General features: G+C 39.1%; 1 protein-coding gene across 1 annotated transcript in view; it reads left to right on the top strand.

Moving 5' to 3' along the window:
- Positions 1-18,835, top strand: part of TRHR (thyrotropin releasing hormone receptor) — a 36,686-nt gene extending 17,851 nt beyond the window's left edge. Inside the window, exon 2 of the mRNA XM_012786296.2 lies at positions 18,247-18,835. Within this exon, the coding sequence (XP_012641750.1) occupies positions 18,247-18,654 (408 nt within the window). The 3' untranslated portion in view covers positions 18,655-18,835. The remainder of the gene's footprint in view (positions 1-18,246) is intronic.
- Positions 18,836-21,031: the final 2,196 nt, after the last annotated feature.

The raw sequence follows: 21,031 nt of genomic DNA, 5'->3' as shown, positions 1-21,031 counted from the left end.
GGTTTCTAGTCAAACGGTAAGAAGCAGATAAATGCAAAGAAGCTCCACTCCGTCTGTTAGGTTAACACAGCGTGATAAAGCTGGCTGGCGCCCATGACCAAGGATGCAGATTGCAAGACAGGACAAACAACATAATGGCCCCTTATGTTAGAAAGGTATAGTATGTGTTACAGTGTGTTTTCACATCCTCCTTGCAATTCATCCTCATATATATATATATATATATATATATATATATATATATATTCTTTTCACATATTAAATGATACCAAGGCTCAAGAAGATTTGAGTGGTAATAGGTAGTAAAGCCGAGATTTAAAGCCAAGTCCGCTGATTTTGAGTACCATGTTTAGCATGTCAGAAAGCTAAAAATCGGTGGAAAATGCTGAATTTATGGTTTTCTGAAGGAAAGAAACGTATATCTGCCCTGGCTGACTTTGTGATTTCCTTTGGGACAGCTAGAAAATGAGCTCTGTGACTCCAGGCAGGCCGAGCACGGTACGGGCTGTCTCCCCAGGGAGGGGCACAGGTGAAGAAGGGGTTGGATGCCTCCCAGGCACTCTCAGCTCCATGATCAGGGACTTTGTCCAAGACTTTTAGAAGCAAGACAACTAAATACCCACTAAAATTTGGCAGCCGTGAGAGTTTTACTTGTATTTAGGGGATCACCATCACCTCCTCTCCTCTCCATCATTCACATTCTACATTTTAAAATATCCTCTTTGATTTCCCAGCCCCCACTGGGTGAGGCTGAGGTAACAGGAGGCCACATCTCAGTCTGCAGTGTCACCCTTACCGGGCTGTAGAGCCAGAGAAGCACAGGGGAATGAGGAACAGGGAAACAGCTCCCTCAGAAAGGATCAAGATCTTCAGAGATGCATTTAGCTAGCATCTGGATTCCCAGCGCAGAGCCAGCTAAAATTATGCCCCATTTAGAATTTCTAAAGGCCAGGCATGGTGACTCAAACCTATAATGCTAGTACTCTGGGAGGCCGAGGTTGGAGGATCACCAGAGGTCAAGATTTTGAGATCAGCCTAAGCAAGAGCGAGACCCTGTCTCTATTAAAAAAATAAAAATAATCTGGACAACTAAAAATATATAGAAAAATATTTAGCCAGGCATGGTGGCACATGCCTATAGTCCCAGCTACTCAGGAGACTAAGACAGTAGGATTGCTTGAGCTCAGGAGTTTGACGTTGCTGTGAACTAGGCTGATGCCATGCACTCTAGCCTGGGCAACAGGTGAGATTCTGTCTCAAAAAAAGAAAAGAAAGAAAGAAAGAAAGAAAGAAAGAAAGAAAGAAAGAAAGAAAGAAAGAAAGAAAGAAAGAAAGAAAGAAAGAAAGAAAGAAAGAAAGAAAGAAAGAAAGAAAGAAAGAAAGAAAGAAAGAAAGAAAGAAAGAAAGAAAGAAAGAAAGAAAGAAAGAAAGAAAGAAAGAAAGAAAGAAAGAAAGAAAGAAAGAAAGAAAGAAAGAAAGAAAGAAAGAAAGAAAGAAAGAAAGAAAGAAAGAAAGAAAGAAAGAAAGAAAGAAAGAAAGAAAGAAAGAAAGAAAGAATTTCTAAAGTCTAGTTTCAAACAGAAAAATGATCAGGAATAGTAACCACACACTGGAGAGCAAAGGTAAGAAAAGCAAAGCAAGTCTGTATTAGGACAGACTTTTCCACATACTTAACTATTTTCTAATGATTTATTTAATACCTAAAAGAGAGAGCATTTAGAAAAAGCTAAATAGCAAACTCATCCCATGACAGGTGAACTATAGCATTGTTCTAGCATGGCTCATGAAAGAATTCAGAATAACATTTTATTTTCTAAGTTGAGATGTTGTTATAATCTGAATCCCAATTCTGGCAGCTGAGTTTTTCCTCTGTCAGCATGTTTTCAAATACACACCTTCTGCTAACAATAAAACAACCAAGAAACAGGATGCACAATTATCAGACTCCCTAATCAATACTGAAACCTCCACACTACAATAGTTGCTAGTGTCGTGGAAAGTTTTGCAATCAATCTTCAAGTTTAACTGCAAATATTACCTAGCATATACCTGTTTTCCACTCTCAGCATAAGAATCCTTAAATCAGAAACACTTTAAAAATATGTTCCATAAGGACTTAATGCCACAGCGTAAATAGGAATATCTTTGTTAGGTGCTGTAGTCATAAACCCTTGTGCAGAAATAAGAGTTAGTTTTTCATTCTCCTTGTTCCCCTGCAACCTTTAAGCTCAATTTTTGTTTTTAGGTTTTGCAAACTTTAGGAGAAATATTTCTTCCCCAAATTCAAGGTATTAAAGAGACAAAAACAACTTTGGAGTCAAATACACAGTTCTTTACAGTGTGGCTTTTAATCATCAGCATATGAATTTTCTGATGTCAGTCTTATTCTCTTTAAAAGGCAGATAATGTAGGGCTGTTGTAATGAAGATACCAAGCACATTGCCTGGTACATGGTATTTCATATGTCTTAATTCTCCTTCTCCCTTTCATTGGCTGATTCCTATTCCTGGATAAGAATACCTTCAATTGTCATCACTTTTTCCCCATTCTAAATTTAAAGATGTTAAGAAAATACTGCACTGTTTCCATCTAGCACAGACACTCAGAGATACTCAGGAAGCAAGGCTTAACAATATCTTGGGACCTCTCTTACATTGAGAAATTCTGGTATAACTTAACCTTGAACCCCCGTTCCACTAATAGCTCAAAGTCCTATTGTCTGTGCCTCTCTAACTCCCTCTAACTTTGCTCTTGAAAGAAAGTACAAGACTTTGAGGGTTCATCCCACATCAGAGTTGGGTGCAGAGCTCTGTCCATTTCCTATAAGTATTTCACACTTGTATTTGGTGATGTGGTTATTTTCCTGGTGAACTAAGGTTGTCACAGAGGAAGGGTCAGATCATGTTCTACATGGTATTATGCTGTCCCATAACTCCACTGTTACCTGTGCTCTGCTACCTTCCCAATGGCAGTGCCAACTTGTGAACGTATGGGTATATGCAACTCCCACAGGGTTACAGAGTCTAGTTTCCTGCCCCCTCAAATGTCTTGCTCAAGGAAGAGGTCTGCCTACTTTCCTCAGCACCCTCTAGAATTGTGGAGGAAAAAAGCATTTTTGTCATTTCATTGTATGCACCACATTTGCAAATTTGTACTTTCAAAATCCTATATATTTTTCCCTTAAGCCCTACTTCTCCTTCCTAGAGCATTACCAAATATAACCAAAATTTCTCTATTGTGACTGCTAGTAATAATATATTTTGGGGAGCATTTTAAATCAGAGTAGAGCCCAGAGAACACTGCATAATGCTTCCCAGAGTGGCTATTCTGAATGGAACATTTAGATACAGTACTTGACAAGTGGAGTCAGGAACCTATGTGTTAGCACCCATGCATGGCATCCTGTCAAGAAATCCATAAGTAATGCACAAAGCAGAGCACGTCAGCCCGCGGTCTCTCTGCCATGAATCACCACTCAGCTTTTATTCACTTTTATTATACATTAACTCACTTTGAGTTGATTCTAAGCCCTTTTTTAGCTCCATCATTCAACATTTAAGCCCCACCAATGATCTCACTCCATAATATGAAGCACCCCACATGATGATAACTGTCTTTTAAAAAATGAATGTCTAGACATAAGTCAAAACAAAGCAGAACAGTCTACAAGAAGAAATTCCCAGAGCCTCCAATCAGTATGAAAACTTGGATAAATTCAGATATATTTAATTATCAAGTCAAGTTTATCCTTCAAATGGCTTCATTAATGTAACAAAATGCAAAGGGTCATGGACCACTTTGCTAAGGGCCATCTGAGAGCAAAATACTCCTAGTTATAGAACACTTTGTTAATAAGCAGAAATGCAGGAGAACATGGGCAGAGTCCAAACACAGAATGTATTATTGCCCTCCAAAGAATGGCATTAGAATATTAAAGGCTGACTGCTTTGTCTTCATTAACAACAACAAAAAAAAAACTTTGAGAAAGAAGTACATTTCTGAAAATGGAAATATTAAACCCAGAAGAAGCATAAGAACAAGAGCATTTTGCTGATTTAAAGAGCCCTAAACCCATATATAACTCAGTAATTATATTTTAACATTTGTGAAAATAAGTATTTACTCGATAATAATTTAACTGTATTGAGCAATTATTATGTAGCAGGCATATATACTAAGGACTACTCCCAACTTTTCGTGCAAGTAGAGATGTAGTGAAAGTTTGTCTTTGATTTACTATTGAAGCCAAAAACAGAGCTTTGACATTATACAAAGTGGGATCCAAAATTGACAAAAGAGCCTATTCACAAATTAAAGTTACCTATGATGCCTTTGAAAATCACTCACTAAAAAAGAAGTAAATCATCTTCAAGTACAAGTTTAATTATGTGGTTGTCACCTTCTGATATATGACTTTACCTCTTAAGTACTAACAAAGCTTTTTCACAATTCAAGATTATCCAGGAATTTAGACGAGGTTCAGATATAAGGCATGTGACCTGCCCAATGTCCTCAAAGGCAGAGAAAGATTGTGAAACCAAGATACTGAATGCCAATTTCAATCCTTTCTTCCATACCTACTACACTTTGTCACTCAGTAACACATAGGACTATTCCACAGCCTTTATCTCCAAAAGAAGAGTGTCAGATAATAGCAAGACCCATGACCATGCAGAGATTTTTTTTCTAAAGTATATAAAGAATCAAAATTCAGAATTTCTTCTGAATTAGTACAAGAATTCCTTCTAACACACTCATGATTTCCTAAAATAATAAACTAATCTCTGACAATTATTCAAAATCTCTCCAAAACCCATGTAACAAGAACCTAATAAATGACATCCTATTAATTGGGCTGTGGTTCAGGAATAGAGGTTTCCATTATTTTATTTGCTTATTTTTACATTTTTAATTTTCTTGTTTCTTCCCCCAGGAAATAGATTGGTGTGATGGATTCCTATATGCCTTGTTATGAAAACTTTTTCTTCCTATTCAGTACTTTCTAAATGTAGCACTCCAATTTGGGGCAAAAAAACCACAAGTGACTCCAGGGTTACCAATGTTTTCTGGCAACAATATCATCCTTTCCAAACAGTTCAGAAACAATATTTATAGTAATTAAAATTCTTCAGCTCATTGTACATATTGATTTTTTGTGATTATCTGGAAAGAAAACTAGACCTAGAGTCAAAAGAGCTTGGCTCAATAATTAGCTTTGCTACTTGTGTATATGAGCTATATGGCCTTATTTCTCTGCTTCTGTGAGCTCAATTTTCAGTTCCTAATCAACAAACTGGTAACATTTGCCCTACAGATCTCAGATCTCAAAGTGATATAAGCACAAAATCATTTAATGACAATAAATGAACTTTGTTAATTCCAAAGAATTCAACAATTGTTATCAGAACTCCATTTAGGATGCAGAGCAACGATGAGAAAGGTGGCATCTTCTCATGGGTTATCTTGATCTCTTAAATGTGATTAAGAAAGAAGAGGCAGGTATTTAAAAGGTAATTTTGCATGGATGCTTGGGAAGAGACCAACCCCACACTTGTGTACTGGAAACCATTCCCTAGAACACGGTTCCTCCAATGGTCCTCTCCCAGAAAAACTCTCAAAAGACATGTTGAAATCACTATCTTCACTTCTTATCCCCTTCTGGCAAGCCTGTTTGGAGTGGGTTCAAGAGAAAGTGGTTGATATATTATGTTGAGAATGGCACTTCACTTCTGTGACCTGCCTCTCAAAAATCCATAATCCTGTCTAACCATGAGAAAAACAGCAGCCAAACTCAAATTGAGGTACATTCTATAAAATGCCTAATATACTCCTCCAAACTATCGAGATCATCAAAAACAAGGAAAGTTAGAGAAACTTTCCCAGCCTGGAAGAACCTAAGTAGACATGATAAGGTAATACCATGTGGTGTCCTGGATGGGATTCTAGAGTAGAAAAAAGGACATTAGGTAAAAAGTAAGGAAATCTGAATAAACTAACTCCATATAAAAATTATCAACATTGATTCATTAATTGTGACAAATGTGCTAGGATAATATAAGGGGCTGACAACATAGAGACTTCGAGGTGGAGTAGATAGAAACTCTCTGAATTATCTTTTCAACTCTTTGATAAACCTGACAGTATACTATTAATTTAAAAAAGCAATAAACAAATGTTAGTTAATATTTTCAGAACCTGTAGTAAGGGTCCTAGTACTACTAGTAATAGTAATGGTAGTTAGTAATATGCGATTCTTCAGCAGGCTAGAAGAGAGAACCCAATTAAGCTGTTTTTTCCATGCAGCACACATTTAGAAAGTTAAACTTATACCCGCATGAGGAACTATAATCTTAACTGTAACAATAAGACAGAAATCTATCCATTCACATTTTAAAAATGCTAAATAGCATCTTTATAAAGAGGCCATTTAAAGATGACAAGGGGTGTGTTGACAAGGACTGAATCCGCAGTTTCTTGTGAGAACTATATGCCACTTATTCCACATATTTAAACACAGTAAAGAGTAAAAGATATATACTAGGGCTTGATATCAAAATCTCCAGCTGATCCTCCTAAAGAGATAATGCTAAGCAAGGTAACCAAGGACAGAGGCCCATTAATCCCAGACCTTCCTCTTCTAACCACCTCTGCTGACAAGCTCTCTCTTTAAACACAACATTTTAATCAAATTATTTTTAAAGCTTCCTTTGCTTGCATTCCATATACTCTGCAAAAATGGCTGCCTGCTTCCATGTTCACTAAAATGGCTCCACAGAGTTGACTTTTTCCTGAATTCAACACTCCATCCTGCAGCTATACATCATCTTTTGGCAGCTACATCCCCCCTTCTATATGAAAGGAGAAAGGAGTGGAAGCCAAGCACTCCATGGAGTGTGACTTCACTTCATCGAATAAAAATAACGACTTTTGGCCAGATGCAGTGGCTCATGCTTATAATCCTAGCACTCTGGGAGCCATAGTGGGAGGATTGCTTGAGGCCTGAAGTTTAAGACCAGCCTGAACAAGAGTGAGACCCCCATCTCTAAAAAAAAAATAGAAAAATTAGCCAGGCTTGGTGGTATGCACCTGTAGTCGCAGCTACTCAGCAGGCTGAGGCAGGAGGGTCGCTTGATCGCAGGAGTTTGAGGTTGCAGAGAGCTATGATGATGCCACTGCACTCTAGCCTGGGTGACAGAGTGAGACTCTGTCTCAAAAAGAAAAAAGACTTTTGCAATGGCTTCCTCTAGCCTCCTAGGGAAAGAGACAGTGCCATTTCTTTACATGGTCTGCAACAGGATACTAAAATACTTCTAGTCTCCATGGTATACCCCACTCTCATGCTTCCACATAAATCTCTGCAGGAACACTCTCCCCGCCTCTCTCTACCTTACGATTTTGACTTAGATGTCACTTGGAGCAGAAAGTCCTTGCTAACCCCCTTCAACCCCAAGTCTAGATCAGGTGCTTTCATAGAACCCACATTTTCCTCTGTCTTAGCATTTGTCACATTGTATTATAACTGCCCATCACATTTAAGGTATTGGCGATGTCTCTTTGGGTCACTGTTGAATCTTTAAATGCCAGAACACTGATACACAGTAGGAATGCAAATAAATAACTTAGAATGAATGGATAAATTCCTTCCCAATCAAAAAATATATTGTAAGGTCATTTTCACCCAAGGATTGTGTCATGCTATTATTTCTCAAGGACCTTGAGAAGTCTTGGGGCAGAGGCTGCTCTAAAGACGTAGTCTTTCATACCACTGCACATTCTAGGTATTACTCCAGCAAAAATCTCAATGCTTAAAAATAATGAGGTTTTTAGGATATTTTTCAAATTTGCATTTTTGTCACTTTTTTAGGATAAGGAATAACAGCAGAAATAAAACTTCAAAAACAACAGTGAAATTAATTGGGTATGAAAGATAATCTCCAGAATAATTATCTTCTAGATTCTTGCTCCTATATTGAGTAGAGCTGTTTTTAAAGTCCAAGTTATGGCTATCCTAAAAACTTGTAAACATTTTAGAAAGGTATCAAACTCAATTAAAGATATTTGAAATTAATTAAAAATAATTATGAGTAGGATTAAGTCATTTTATGGGAGACATAGTTTCCTGTAGGTCAGTCTTATAAACATCACTATATTTGTTTCATTTCACATCTCCTTAAATTTTTCAAAATGTATTTCAAACAAAAAGTTGAAATGTATTAAGAACTCATTTTACTAATTGGCCTAACTTCCATATAGGAGGGATGTTTTCATATTAAAAAATAAAATGGGGGGGGCGGAGCAAGATGGCGGACGAATAACACGGCCAGACAGAGGGTCTCTGCAGAAAAGACCGATTCTAGCAGAAACTAGAGGAAAGAAGCAAGAAGACGAGCATACAGCGGACAAGGGCCGGGAGGAGGGGTACCTGAGACCCCGGGAGACTCCACGGGAGGAGGCTGCGGAGGAGAACTGGAGGCTGAGACCACCGGAGCAGCCCGGAGACCAGCGGCAAGGGTAGGTGGATTCGCTGTTTCCCCTCCCCTGCATTCGGGACTGCTGGTGGGCTCCCAAGCGGGTGGAGAGACCTGCGGACATCAGCCCAGAGACTGCCGCCGCCTGCCAACGGTGAGCCTGTAGCAGACGTGGCACCAGGTTCCCAACTTCCTCTGGGCACCTCCGTGTGCACGGAGAGCCGCGCGGCAGGCACCATATTGCCTCCTCCTCCCCTCCGCCGACCCTACCCGCGGCTGCCCAAAGAGACAATACAGCCACCAGCCGGAGGCACCTCCAGGGAACGGGACCTTCCCGTTTGGGACCCCGCCCGCCCTCCCAGGTGCTGCTGGCACCGTGTTCCCAGGAGAACGGTGCCGACTCAGAGGCTGAGAGACATAGACCCAGCTTGGGCTCCCTGTGGGTGAATTAGGACCGGAAACCCTCTCCCTGGTGGGAATACAGTTTGAACTCTGGGACCCAGAGGTCGGACCTGCAGACCAGATCCCCTGCACCGAGGGCTAGCATTGCCCGGGGCACAGAAGGATTATACGTGAACAGCCTACTGAGGTCTGTGTGCCTCCAGGGGCGGATCGGCGTCCTAGAGGGCAACCCTCCTCCCAGGAGGAGGCCGTGCGCCCAACCCAGGTGGCGTTCCTGTGCAGGGAACCTCCCCGCCGGCATCACAGTCCGGGGAGGCCTGGTGGCTTGTGGTCTGGCCTGCTGGCAGAGGCCCAGGAGTAGCTGCGGAGTTGGGGAGGGTGGAAAGAAGCGAGGCCTGCTGCAGACTGTGGGTCTCAGACAGCCCCACCCCCACACCCAGACTTTCTGGCTGAGCGGGACCATTCCAGCCCCGCCCTGACAGCAGAGAACAGGACTTTGACCCCTGCTAACGGCCTGAGGGCAGGCTTACCCAACCCAGCTCCGCCCAGAACGAGAGCTGATAACAGGACTCAAAATCAACAACATAGCCTGTTCCTCCAAGCAAACGCCACCTACTGACAGGGACGGCATCTTGCACAGCCTTTCCACGGCACCCACTGACTCAATATACAGGGAGTGGTCCAATTTCACCCACAGGCACCACCTAACGCCTCAGAAACTAAACAAGGTGTGTGAATACCCAAACAATAACCTAAGGAAAGAAACAACAACTGATCGACATGGGAAGAAATCAGCGAAAGAACTCAGGAAATATGAAGAACCAAACGGAAAACACACCCCCAAGGAGGAGCACCAGCCCCCTAGAAACGGACACCGACCAAAATCAGGCAACCAATATGACAGAAAAGGAATTTCGTATGTGGATCATAAGAACACTCACCCAGCTGCAACAACAACTCAATAACCAACACCAAGAAAACACAAAAAACCTCCAAGAAATGGAACAAAGGTTCAACAAAGAGATTGACACAGTGAAGAAAACTTTAACCGAAGTCCTGGAGATGAAGAATCAACTCAGAGAACTACAAAATACTGTGGAAAGTCTCAAGAACAGGGTAGATCAAGCAGAAGAAAGAATCTCAGAGCTTGAAGATAACACCTTCCAATTAAATAAATCAGTCACAGAAATACAGCAGAGAAACAAGAGAAAAGAGCAAAGTCTACAAGAGCTGTGGGATTATGTGAAAAAACCTAACGTGAGGGTCATAGGTTTAGCCGAAGGGGAGGAAGACAACACTCAAGGGCTGGACAAGCTTTTTGAAGATATAATAGAGGAAAATTTCCCAGGCCTTGCTCAAAATCTCGATATACAAGTTCAAGAAGCCCAGAGGACCCCTGGGAGATTCAATGCAAACAGGAAGACGTCACGTCATGCAGTCATCAGACTGACCAAAGTATCAACTAAAGAGGCCCTTCTAAGAGCTGTAAGACAAAAGAAGCAAGTGACATACAAGGGAAAGCCAATTCGAATAACATCAGACTTCTCTAATGAGACTTTACAAGCAAGGAGAGACTGGGGCCCCATTCTCACTCTTTTGAAACAAAACAATGCCCAGCCTAGAATATTATTCCCTGCAAAACTAAGCTTCATATATGAAGGAGAAATAAAAACATTCGCAGACAAGCAAAGGCTCAGAGAATTCACCAAGACAAGACCAGCCCTACAAGAAGTACTTAAAACAGCGTTATGCACGGAACATCATAATAAAAATCCGCGGATATAAAAACAACCAAAACCCAAAGATATTAAAGGCCAGATATTACAATGGCTCAAGACAGAAATCATAGCAACAACATCCAACCCAACAGAATGATCAGTAATCTACCTTACCTATCAGTTCTCTCAATAAATGTGAATGGCTTAAACTCTCCACTCAAGAGACATAGGCTGGCTGAATGGATAAGAAAATACAGGCCAAGTATATGCTGTCTTCAGGAAACACATTTAACCTGCAAGGATGCACATAGACTAAAAATAAAAGGGTGGAGATCAATATTCCAAGCAAATAGAAGCCAAAAGAAGGCTGGTGTGGCAGTTCTAATTTCAGATGATTTAGTTTTTAAACCAACAAAAGTAGTAAAAGACAAAGAGGGTCATTATATAATGGTGAAGGGCACAGTCCAACAAGAAGAGATAACAATTTTAAATATATATGCACCCAACTTAGGTGCACCCAGATTCATAAAGCAAACCTTACTGGAGCTAAGCAAATGGATTAATAGCAACTCCATAATCGCCGGGGATTTCAACACCCCACTGACGGCACGAGACAGATCCTCCAAACAGAAAATTAATAAAGAAATAATGGACTTAAACAAAACTCTAGAACAATTGGGTCTGACAGACATCTACAGAACATTCTACCCAAAATCCACTGAATATACGTTCTTCTCATCAGCTCACGGGACATTCTCTAAGATTGACCATATCCTAGGACACAAAGAAAATCTCAAGAAATTTAAAAAAATAGAAATCATACCATGTACCTTCTCAGATCACAGTGGAATAAAACTAGAAATCAACCCTAACAGAAACTCACATTTCTACACAAAAACGTGGAAATTAAACAACCTCCTACTAAATGATTACTTCGTAAATGAAGAAATCAAGACGGAAATAAAAAACTTCTATGAAGAAAACGACAATGGAGAGACAAGTTATCAACTCCTCTGGGAGACAGCTAAAGCAGTTCTGAGAGGAAAGTTTATCTCCATAAATGCCTATAACCAAAAGGCAAGAAGATCACAAATAGACAATCTAATGAAACGACTCAAAGAGCTGGAAAAAGAAGAACAGACCAACCCCAAACCCAGCAGAAGAAGTGAAATCAACAAGATCAAATCAGAACTAAACGAAATTGAAAACAGGAAAGCTATTCAGGAGATTAATAAAACAAAAAGTTGGTTCTTTGAAAAAATAAACAAGATTGACACGCCGTTGGCTAAGCTAACGAAAAGCAGAAAAGAGAAATCTCTAATAAGCTCCATCAGGAATAAAAAAGGAGATATCACAACTGATCCCAAAGAGATACAAGATACAATTTATGAATACTACAAAAATCTTTATGCACACAAACTGGAAAATGTGGAGGAAATGGACAAATTTCTAGAAACACACAGCCTCCCTAGGCTCAACCAGGAAGAAATAGATTCCCTGAACAGACCAATCTCAACAGCTGAAATAGAAACAGCAATTAAAAATCTCCCTAAAAAGAAAAGTCCCGGTCCAGATGGCTTCACACCTGAATTTTACCATACTTACAAAGAAGAACTAGTACCTATCTTGCAGAAACTATTCCACAACATCGAGAAGAACGGAAACCTCCCCGACACCTTTTATGAAGCGAATATTACTCTGATACCAAAACCAGGAAAGGATGCAACCAAAAAAGAAAACTACAGACCAATATCCCTAATGAATATAGATGCAAAAATTTTCAACAAAATCTTAGCTAACCGAATCCAGACACTTATCAAAAAAATAATCCACCACGACCAAGTGGGCTTCATCCCAGGGATGCAGGGATGGTTCAACATACGTAAATCTATAAATGCAATTCACCACATAAACAGAAGCAAAAACAAAGACCACATGATCCTTTCAATAGATGCAGAAAAAGCTTTTGACAAAATTCAACACCCTTTCATGATACGAACACTTAAGAAAATAGGCATAGAAGGGACATACCTAAAAATGATACAAGCCATATATGACAGACCCATAGCCAACATCATACTGAATGGGGAAAGATTGAAATCATTCCCACTTAGAACTGGAACCAGACAAGGCTGCCCACTATCTCCACTTCTGTTCAACATAGTGCTGGAAGTCTTGGCTACAGCAATCAGACAAGAAAATGGAATCAAAGGTATCCAAATAGGGGCAGAAGAGATCAAACTTTCACTGTTTGCTGATGATATGATATTGTATCTAGAAAACCCCAAGGATTCAACCAAGAAACTCCTGGAACTGATCAATGAATTTAGTAAAGTCTCAGGATACAAAATTAATACACAGAAATCAGAGGCATTCATATACGCCAACAACAATCTAATTGAGAACCAAATCAAAGACTCAATTCCCTTCACAATAGCAACAAAGAAATTAAAGTACCTAGGAATATATTTAACCAAAGAGGTAAAAGACCTCTACAGGGAGAACTATGAAACACTGAGGAAGGAAATAGCAGAGGATGTAAACAGATGGAAATCCATACCATGCTCGTGGATCGGCAGACTCAATATCGTCAAAATGTCTATACTACCCAAACTGATCTACAGATTCAATGCAATACCTATTAAAATCCCATCAGCATTCTTCACAGATATAGAAAAAATAATTTTGCGCTTCGTATGGAACCAAAGAAGACCCCGAATATCAAGAGCAATTCTAGGCAACAAAAACAAAATGGGAGGCATTAATATGCCAGATATTAAACTATACTACAAAGCTGTAGTAATTAAAACAATATGGTATTGGCACAAAAACAGGAATATTGACCAGTGGAACAGATGTGAGAATCCTGATATAAAACCATCCTCATATAGCCATCTCATCTTTGACAAAGCAGACAAAAACATACGCTGGGGAAAAGAATCCCTCTTCAATAAATGGTGCTGGGAAAACTGGATAGCCACCTGTAGAAGGCTAAAACAGGACCCACACCTTTCACCTCTCACAAAAACCAACTCACGCTGGATAACAGACTTAAACCTAAGATATGAAACTATTAGAACTCTAGAGGAAAAAGTTGGAAACACTCTCCTAGACATCGGCCTGGGCAAAGAGTTTATGAAGAAGTCCCCAAAGGCAATCACAGCAGCAACAAAAATAAATAAATGGGACATGATCAAACTACAAAGCTTCTGCACAGCCAAAGAAATAGTCATGAAAGTAAACAGACAGCCTACAGAATGGGAGAAAATTTTTGCATCCTATGCATCCGATAAGGGACTGATAACTAGAATATACTTAGAACTCACGAAAATTAGGAAGAAAAAATCAAATAACCCCATTAAAAAGTGGGCAAAGGACTTGAACAGAAATTTTTCTAAAGAAGACAGAAGAATGGCCAACAAACATATGAAGAAATGCTCAACATCTCTAATCATCAGGGAAATGCAAATCAAAACCACAATGAGATATCACTTAACCCCAGTGAGAATGGCCTTTATCAAAAAATCTCCAAACAATAAATGCTGGCGTGGTTGCGGAGAGAGAGGAACACTCCTACACTGCTGGTGGGACTGCAAACTAGTTCAACCTCTGTGGAAAGCAATATGGAGATACCTTAAAGCGATACAAGTGAATCTACCATTTGATCCAGCAATCCCATTGCTGGGCATCTACCCAAATGATCCAGTGACACTCTACAAAAAAGACACCTGTACTCGAATGTTTATAGCAGCACAATTCATAATTGCAAGGCTGTGGAAACAGCCCAAGTGCCCATCAATCCAAGAATGGATTAATAAAATGTGGTATATGTACACCATGGAGTACTATTCAGCTCTAAGAAACAATGGTGATATAGCACACCTTATATTTTCCTGGTTAGAGCTGGAACCCATACTACTAAGTGAAGTATCCCAAGAATGGAAAAACAAGCACCAGATATATTCTCCAGCAAACTGGTATTAACTGAGTAGCACCTAAGTAGACACATAGGTGCTACAGTAATAGGGTATTGGGCAGGTGGGAGGGGGGAGGGGAGCGGGTATATACATACATAGTGAGTGAGATGTGCACCATCTGGGGGATGGTCATGATGGAGACTCAGACTTTTGGGGGGAGGGGGGGAATGGGCATTTATTGAAACCTTAAAATCTGTACCCCCATAATATGCCAAAATAAAAAAAAAAATAAAAATAAAAATAAAAAAAAAAAAAAATAAAAAAATAAAATGTTTGCAAAAATCCTTTAACAAATATGTTGGAGTATTAGAACCCAGAAAAAAATCACGCTTCCATATTTTGAAATATCAATAATTCCTTCCGTGCTAGAATTTTTTCAACTTTTTCTGAGGGCTTTTTTATGTCACATAATGTACTAAATACCTGAGAGCAGGGAAATGAATAAATTTGCCCATGCCCTGAAAGCTCCTCACCATTTATTAGAGAGATGAACAAATATAGTTCATTGCAATGAAATGTTGAAGAGTGATGTCAGAGTATGCACAGGGGGGCTATGGAAAAGCTCAGGAGAGGTACAACCTTGACACAGATTGCCCTTCTTTAACACATCAAAGTTTCTCTTCTAGCTGAAATTAAGTGGAAAGAGGTAGGTAGATATTAAATGTAGATTCAATGTTTCACTTGACAATTGTAGAGAAAAATATAAAAGTGGATGAAATTCCACCACTAGACTTGGTGTGGTGTCTCACGCCTGTAATCCTGGCACTTTGGGGGGCTGAGGCAGGAGGATTGCTTGAGGCCAGGAGTGTGAGACTAGCCTGAGCTAAATAGCGAGACCCTGCCTCCATGAAAAATAGAAAAAGCAGCCATTCTTTTTTCTTGCTTGCATGGTGGTGCATACCTGTAGTCCCAGCTACTTGGGAGGCTGAGGCAGAAGGATCGCTTGAGGCCAGGAGTTTGAGCTGTGATGACACCACTGCACTGTAGCTCAGGTGACAGAACAAGACTCTGTCTCAAAACCAAAACAAAACAAAACAAAAAAATTCAATCTTTCATCTGAAATTTAGCAGTAATAAATGTGCTGAGTTTATACATCAGAGGAGTTAAATGTTGTGGTGACCATAATGGGGATAGTACGATCAAAACCTCACCATGGAAAATATTGACAACTATGAAAAAGTGACCTCATGTCAGAGAACCCGAAATATTAGAGGATAAAGGCAGGGATATGAGTGATGATAATTATTGTGGTAATGATGACAATGAAGGCAATAATTACTATCTTCTTCCAAAGTTCAGAATATTTACCATTAAATTGAGTCTTTGATTTCCTAGGACCAATTAAAATATTTACTTATAATCTTGAAAATCTGCTTAGGAAAAGTCAGGTTTCAATTAATCTCTTGGCTGAGTAGACCTTCCCTATCTCTAAAATAAGTCAGAATCTCTGGAATGTTTTACCTGGTGTTATATAAACCATTGTGAAAAATCACATCTTCCTACTTAAAAACTTCTCTACCCCCAATGATAAAACATGGAATGTTAGTGTCCTATATGCACAGAGGAGAAGCTCAGCTAGCAGTGAGTGAGACAGAACAGAAGGGCCTGGGCCAGGTTCTTGGAGGGCAGAGAGAGCTTAAAGAAAGTGAGAAAATGAGCCTGGAAGCAGAAAAGTGCAGTAACTTGAGAGTAGGTAAGTAGCTCACAAGTGCCATTGCAGGAAAGTAGTAGGAGCAGGAGTGGTTCAAAAAGAGATAAAGGCTATGTGTGCCCATAGATCAGACATCTTGGAGCAAATGATATTTGGAGAGTCGAGGAAAAAGGCAAGGAATTACTATAGACTTAGAAAGAATAACAGCAAGAGAGTAGCTACCCCCGCAAAGCAAGACTCATGGAGAGTTCCTCGCTGGGGTGGAAGGAGTGTGGTCAAATGCAAAACAGAGCTCCAGGATCAGAAGATCAGAGTGCGAGGGAACACAGGCAGACATTCTAACACACTGGACCAAGATGGAGTCTATTAACCAGATTAAGCACGAGGTCGGGAACTAAGTTTATAGTAGGTACAAATGACAGAGTAGGTGTCTAGAAGTGGAATCTCTAAAGAACTTGAAAAAGCCTTAAGGACAGGATGATGCCCTTCAATGCCAAGAGAAGATAGAGGCTGCTGGTGAGGCAGCTGGGAGGTTAAGAGAAATGAGGGGAAAAGAATTGGTTCATTCTATTTTGGGTAGCTTTCAAGTTCAGCACATCTAGAAAGTCTGGGCTGAGGAAGCTGAAATCTCTCAAACTCTGTAAGAGACTGAGATAAGTGAAAACTTTTAAAATGTATAAAGAGTTACTCTTGAAGAAAAGCAGTTAGTTATTACCTCCAGTCAGTTATTACCAAAGACAACCACTGCTACAATTTTAATACACTTGTTATAGTAGCATAGTTGAAATGTTATTATATCATCATGTTATATTGTCATTAATCAAAGGGTAATATTTCCATAATGCTTTACAGTTTTAAAGCCCTATCACATTCATTATGTTATATCCTTGATAACTCTATAATGTAAATGAAACAATATGATCAAGCACATTTTCAGATGTAGAAATAAAGGTACAGATTAATGACTTGATTGAGGCTTTAAAACCACTTATAAAGTCAAAGCCAGATGATCTAACTGTGAGTCCAGACCAATCCCAGCATAACTCAGTAAGCCCTGAAGTGAGTGAGAAAAGAATCTGGTAAATTATGACTTTAGATAATCTTGTCCCTGGGAAATCTTGGGTATTAATTTCATCATACCTATTGTCTTACCTCCTATGCATTGCCTGTATATAGGAATGGGGTCGGCTCTAGGTGAAATCTGGAGTTTGTTTTCTCTCTCCTCCACCTCCCTCTATCCTGAAAGAAAGCTGTGTTGTAAAGAGCAAAAGCTTTGGATTCAGGCTGACTTTGATTCAGGCTGATTTGGCTTCCAATCCTGGTTCTAGGACTCTACAACTTCCACCAAAATATTTATTAGCCTCTGCACCTATTTTTTAATTTGAAAAAATTGTGGCTATGATACCTATTTTAGAGGGTTTTAAACTTTTTCAACATGATAACAAATGTGGAACACCTAGTACAATGTCTGGTGCATGGTAGACATTCAATAATCATTGGCTTTTATGCCTTATCCCTCTCATACTGTGCACCTCATTTGATTTAAGAGGGCAATATTGACTCCATTTTACAGATGAGCTACAAGAAAAGTTAAGATAATTTCTTAGGGCCACATATAAGGTAAGTAAAGATGGGATTTTGGCCTAGGTCCCTGAATCCTTGTTGCAAAAACTTTTGGTGCTCTGTGCTAATATCCCTTTAGCTTGACTCAGCCATAGCTGTAGTGGATCGTTCCTGCATGCAGACAACATCCTGCTTCGAGCATCCACTGTCCCATTTGTCTCGCCTCTTCTCTGCCTCAAGTCTCTTGCTACCAAGCCCCCAGGAGTTTTCTGGCAAGAGAGTTCTGGAAGTACAGAGGAGTTAAAATCCCTAAGGGCAGCCTTCAACAAATGGGAGCTGGCTGCCCTATGTCCTGGTCTCAGACTATATCTTGGGAACTAAAGGTTTGGGTGGGAGAAGGAAGGGTTGCTTTATTTTGTTTTGTTTTCATTTGTGTTTGCACTGCATTTCTCCCTGTTTCTTTGTAGGTCACCAAGATGCTGGCGGTGGTTGTAATTCTGTTTGCCCTATTATGGATGCCCTACAGGACTCTTGTGGTTGTCAACTCATTTCTCTCCAGCCCTTTCCAAGAAAATTGGTTCTTGCTCTTTTGCAGAATTTGCATCTATCTCAACAGTGCCATCAACCCGGTGATTTACAATCTCATGTCCCAGAAGTTCCGTGCAGCCTTCAGAAAGCTCTGCAACTGCAAGCAGAAGCCCACAGAGAAACCTGTTAACTACAGTGTGGCCCTAAACTACAGCGTCATCAAGGAGTCAGACCATTTCAGCACGGAGCTTGATGATATCACTGTCACTGACACTTATTTGTCTGCCGCTAAAGTGTCTTTTGATGACACCTGTTTGGCTTCTGAGGTAACCTTTAGCCAAAGTTGATTCGTGAATTAGAAGAAAATGGACCACAAAGTAAATGAGAGTCTGTACAGTTATCAACAAAGAGAAGAAACGGCTAAGGCTTGTATGTGAAGACGGATAAAAATCTTCGCCAAGGCTCTAACAAGTCCTGGCCCTAGATATTTTAATCCATGAGAATAATTCAGATTTTCCTTCTTATAAAATCAGTACCACAAGAAAGGGAACAGGTCTATAAAATAGCTAAATGATAGCTAAACTGAAAGGGTAGCCCTTTTCATTTAATTTGAGAAATTCACTGTATTTCCTGGGGTTATGGAGTTTTGATAAAATCTAGACATCACTTTACATTATTCACAATAACCTTATTAAATGGGATTTCCCACCCCCCCCCGAAAAACATTATCTATACATTTGGTCACTTGGCAACATTCAGAATTTTAAATATTTGCATTTAATGTATCATTTTAACAAGGTACAGTGCTATTTCATGAATATCTGAGACTATAAGGGAAAATATTTTTAAAACATTTTGTTTATTAAATAAAAATGAAATTTCAGACAAACGTTCACTATACTAAAAAATTGTCATTATGTTTATAAAATTCTGAGATGATTTTTGTTTCTTACAAAGTAGTGGTGATTCAATTGTAATGTAAAATAAACCTCAAAATATCCAAAATTATAAATTGAGAAGACATGTAAATTTGATTTTGAGATAAATCCAGCTCTTATCAACTCTTTGAGCTTCCTAAATGATGAATAGGACAAGAGAAATATCCAGATTTAGTCACTGTGAAGAGACAAACTAACGTACAGTTAATATTGAAAAGTATAGCCAAGACAAGACCAAGTATTTATATATTAATAATAAGGTTTTGCTTTTTCTCTCAAACACTTAAAGAGAATGTCATTTTTGAACATTTTTATGTGTAAACTGCTGAAACATGTCAAGCGAATCCTTCTAGCTGAATCTAGCTTAAAAGTCTGAAACATTTTCAAAGGTTTAGTTGTTATTCTTAAGTCAGCCAAAATCTGTCACACTTCCAGATGAAAAGTTCCCACTGAGAATTGTAGTCTATGGATTTTAACTTGTCTGCAATTGTCTTTCCTTCCTGCCTGCTTGTCATTTATAGGTTCTTTTTTCCCCAAATGCTGGTGATATTTTGTTCACAGATTCTAAATCAAAGCAATGCAAAATTCTATTGGTTTTATTTTCAGTCAAACTAAACTGATTTCATCATATTATCTACTATCTCATCCTTATATTAATAGTTATGACTTAGACTTGCTATTCCAGTGATTATTTGATAGGCATGAATGTGAATCTGCCCAGGATATTTGTCAGGTCCCATTTGAATCCCTTTCATATAACTCGTCTACTGAAATTTGGCCAATCAGCATCTCCAAGGGTACAAATTACCCTTGGTGATGGTTCAGTGATTAATGACCTTTAATAACTGCATCAAAAAGTACTCGTACCTTTAAATGCCCCATAGGCTGGCATTTTCCCTTTCCAGCCTATATCCCTATTTTATGGATTTTTTTTCTGGAACCTAATTACTAATGATCATTACCCTTTCCCACCTTGTTACTGAAGAATACATCACTCTGTTCTGGCAACTTCTATTGTAAAGTGTTGCTTCATGGAGATTCTGCCATCCAGAACATTGTTAGAACATGCTTTTATGAATATTGCCTTCCTCTACTCCAGGAAGACATTCTTATCCTGTCACTGTCTCAGTAAACAACTGCAAGCAAATATTTACAGGAAATACCCTAGAAGTCTATCTGCATGACACTAAGCTAGCTATGTTAGCTGCCTTTTCATCCTGGATTAAATATTATTCTAGTCATATAGATAGAGCACCAGAGTTACTGAAACCCAAACCACACAAGGATATGTGTAGGTGCATAGAAACACATACCCAAATGTACATAAATTGCTTAACAAAGGGGATTGGAATACATTAGATTTTTTTCACTAACGAAAGGAACTAATATCATTGAGCATCTACCATGTATGTCTTAAGCATGCTGGTACGTACTTAGTCGATATTATCTTCATCACAATCTCATGGAAGCTGTGATTTTTTTGGTTATATTATATATAATATATATATTTCCCTAAATAGTGTGTCCACATGGCAGAAAAAAATGGAGAAAATATGTATTTATTTTCTCTTCTTTTTTAAGCTGGCATAGTGATTAAATTCTTGTGACCTGATGGCCTTAAGTAATTAAAAAAACTACTTTGCAGAATGGTAATATCAGATATAGAAAAAAATTACAATTAGTCTTACATAATATACACAGAACACAATATACTCTTCTTGCCTTTGGACATCGAATATATGGGCTCAGTTTTTCCACTTTAAGTTTTTAAAAGTTATTTGCCAAC

This window comes from Microcebus murinus, chromosome 7 (genome assembly GCF_040939455.1).
Source record: "Microcebus murinus isolate Inina chromosome 7, M.murinus_Inina_mat1.0, whole genome shotgun sequence".
NCBI lineage: Eukaryota > Metazoa > Chordata > Mammalia > Primates > Cheirogaleidae > Microcebus > Microcebus murinus.
Note: the sequence above shows the minus strand (reverse complement) of the source record. Positions and strands in the feature narration are given on the sequence as shown.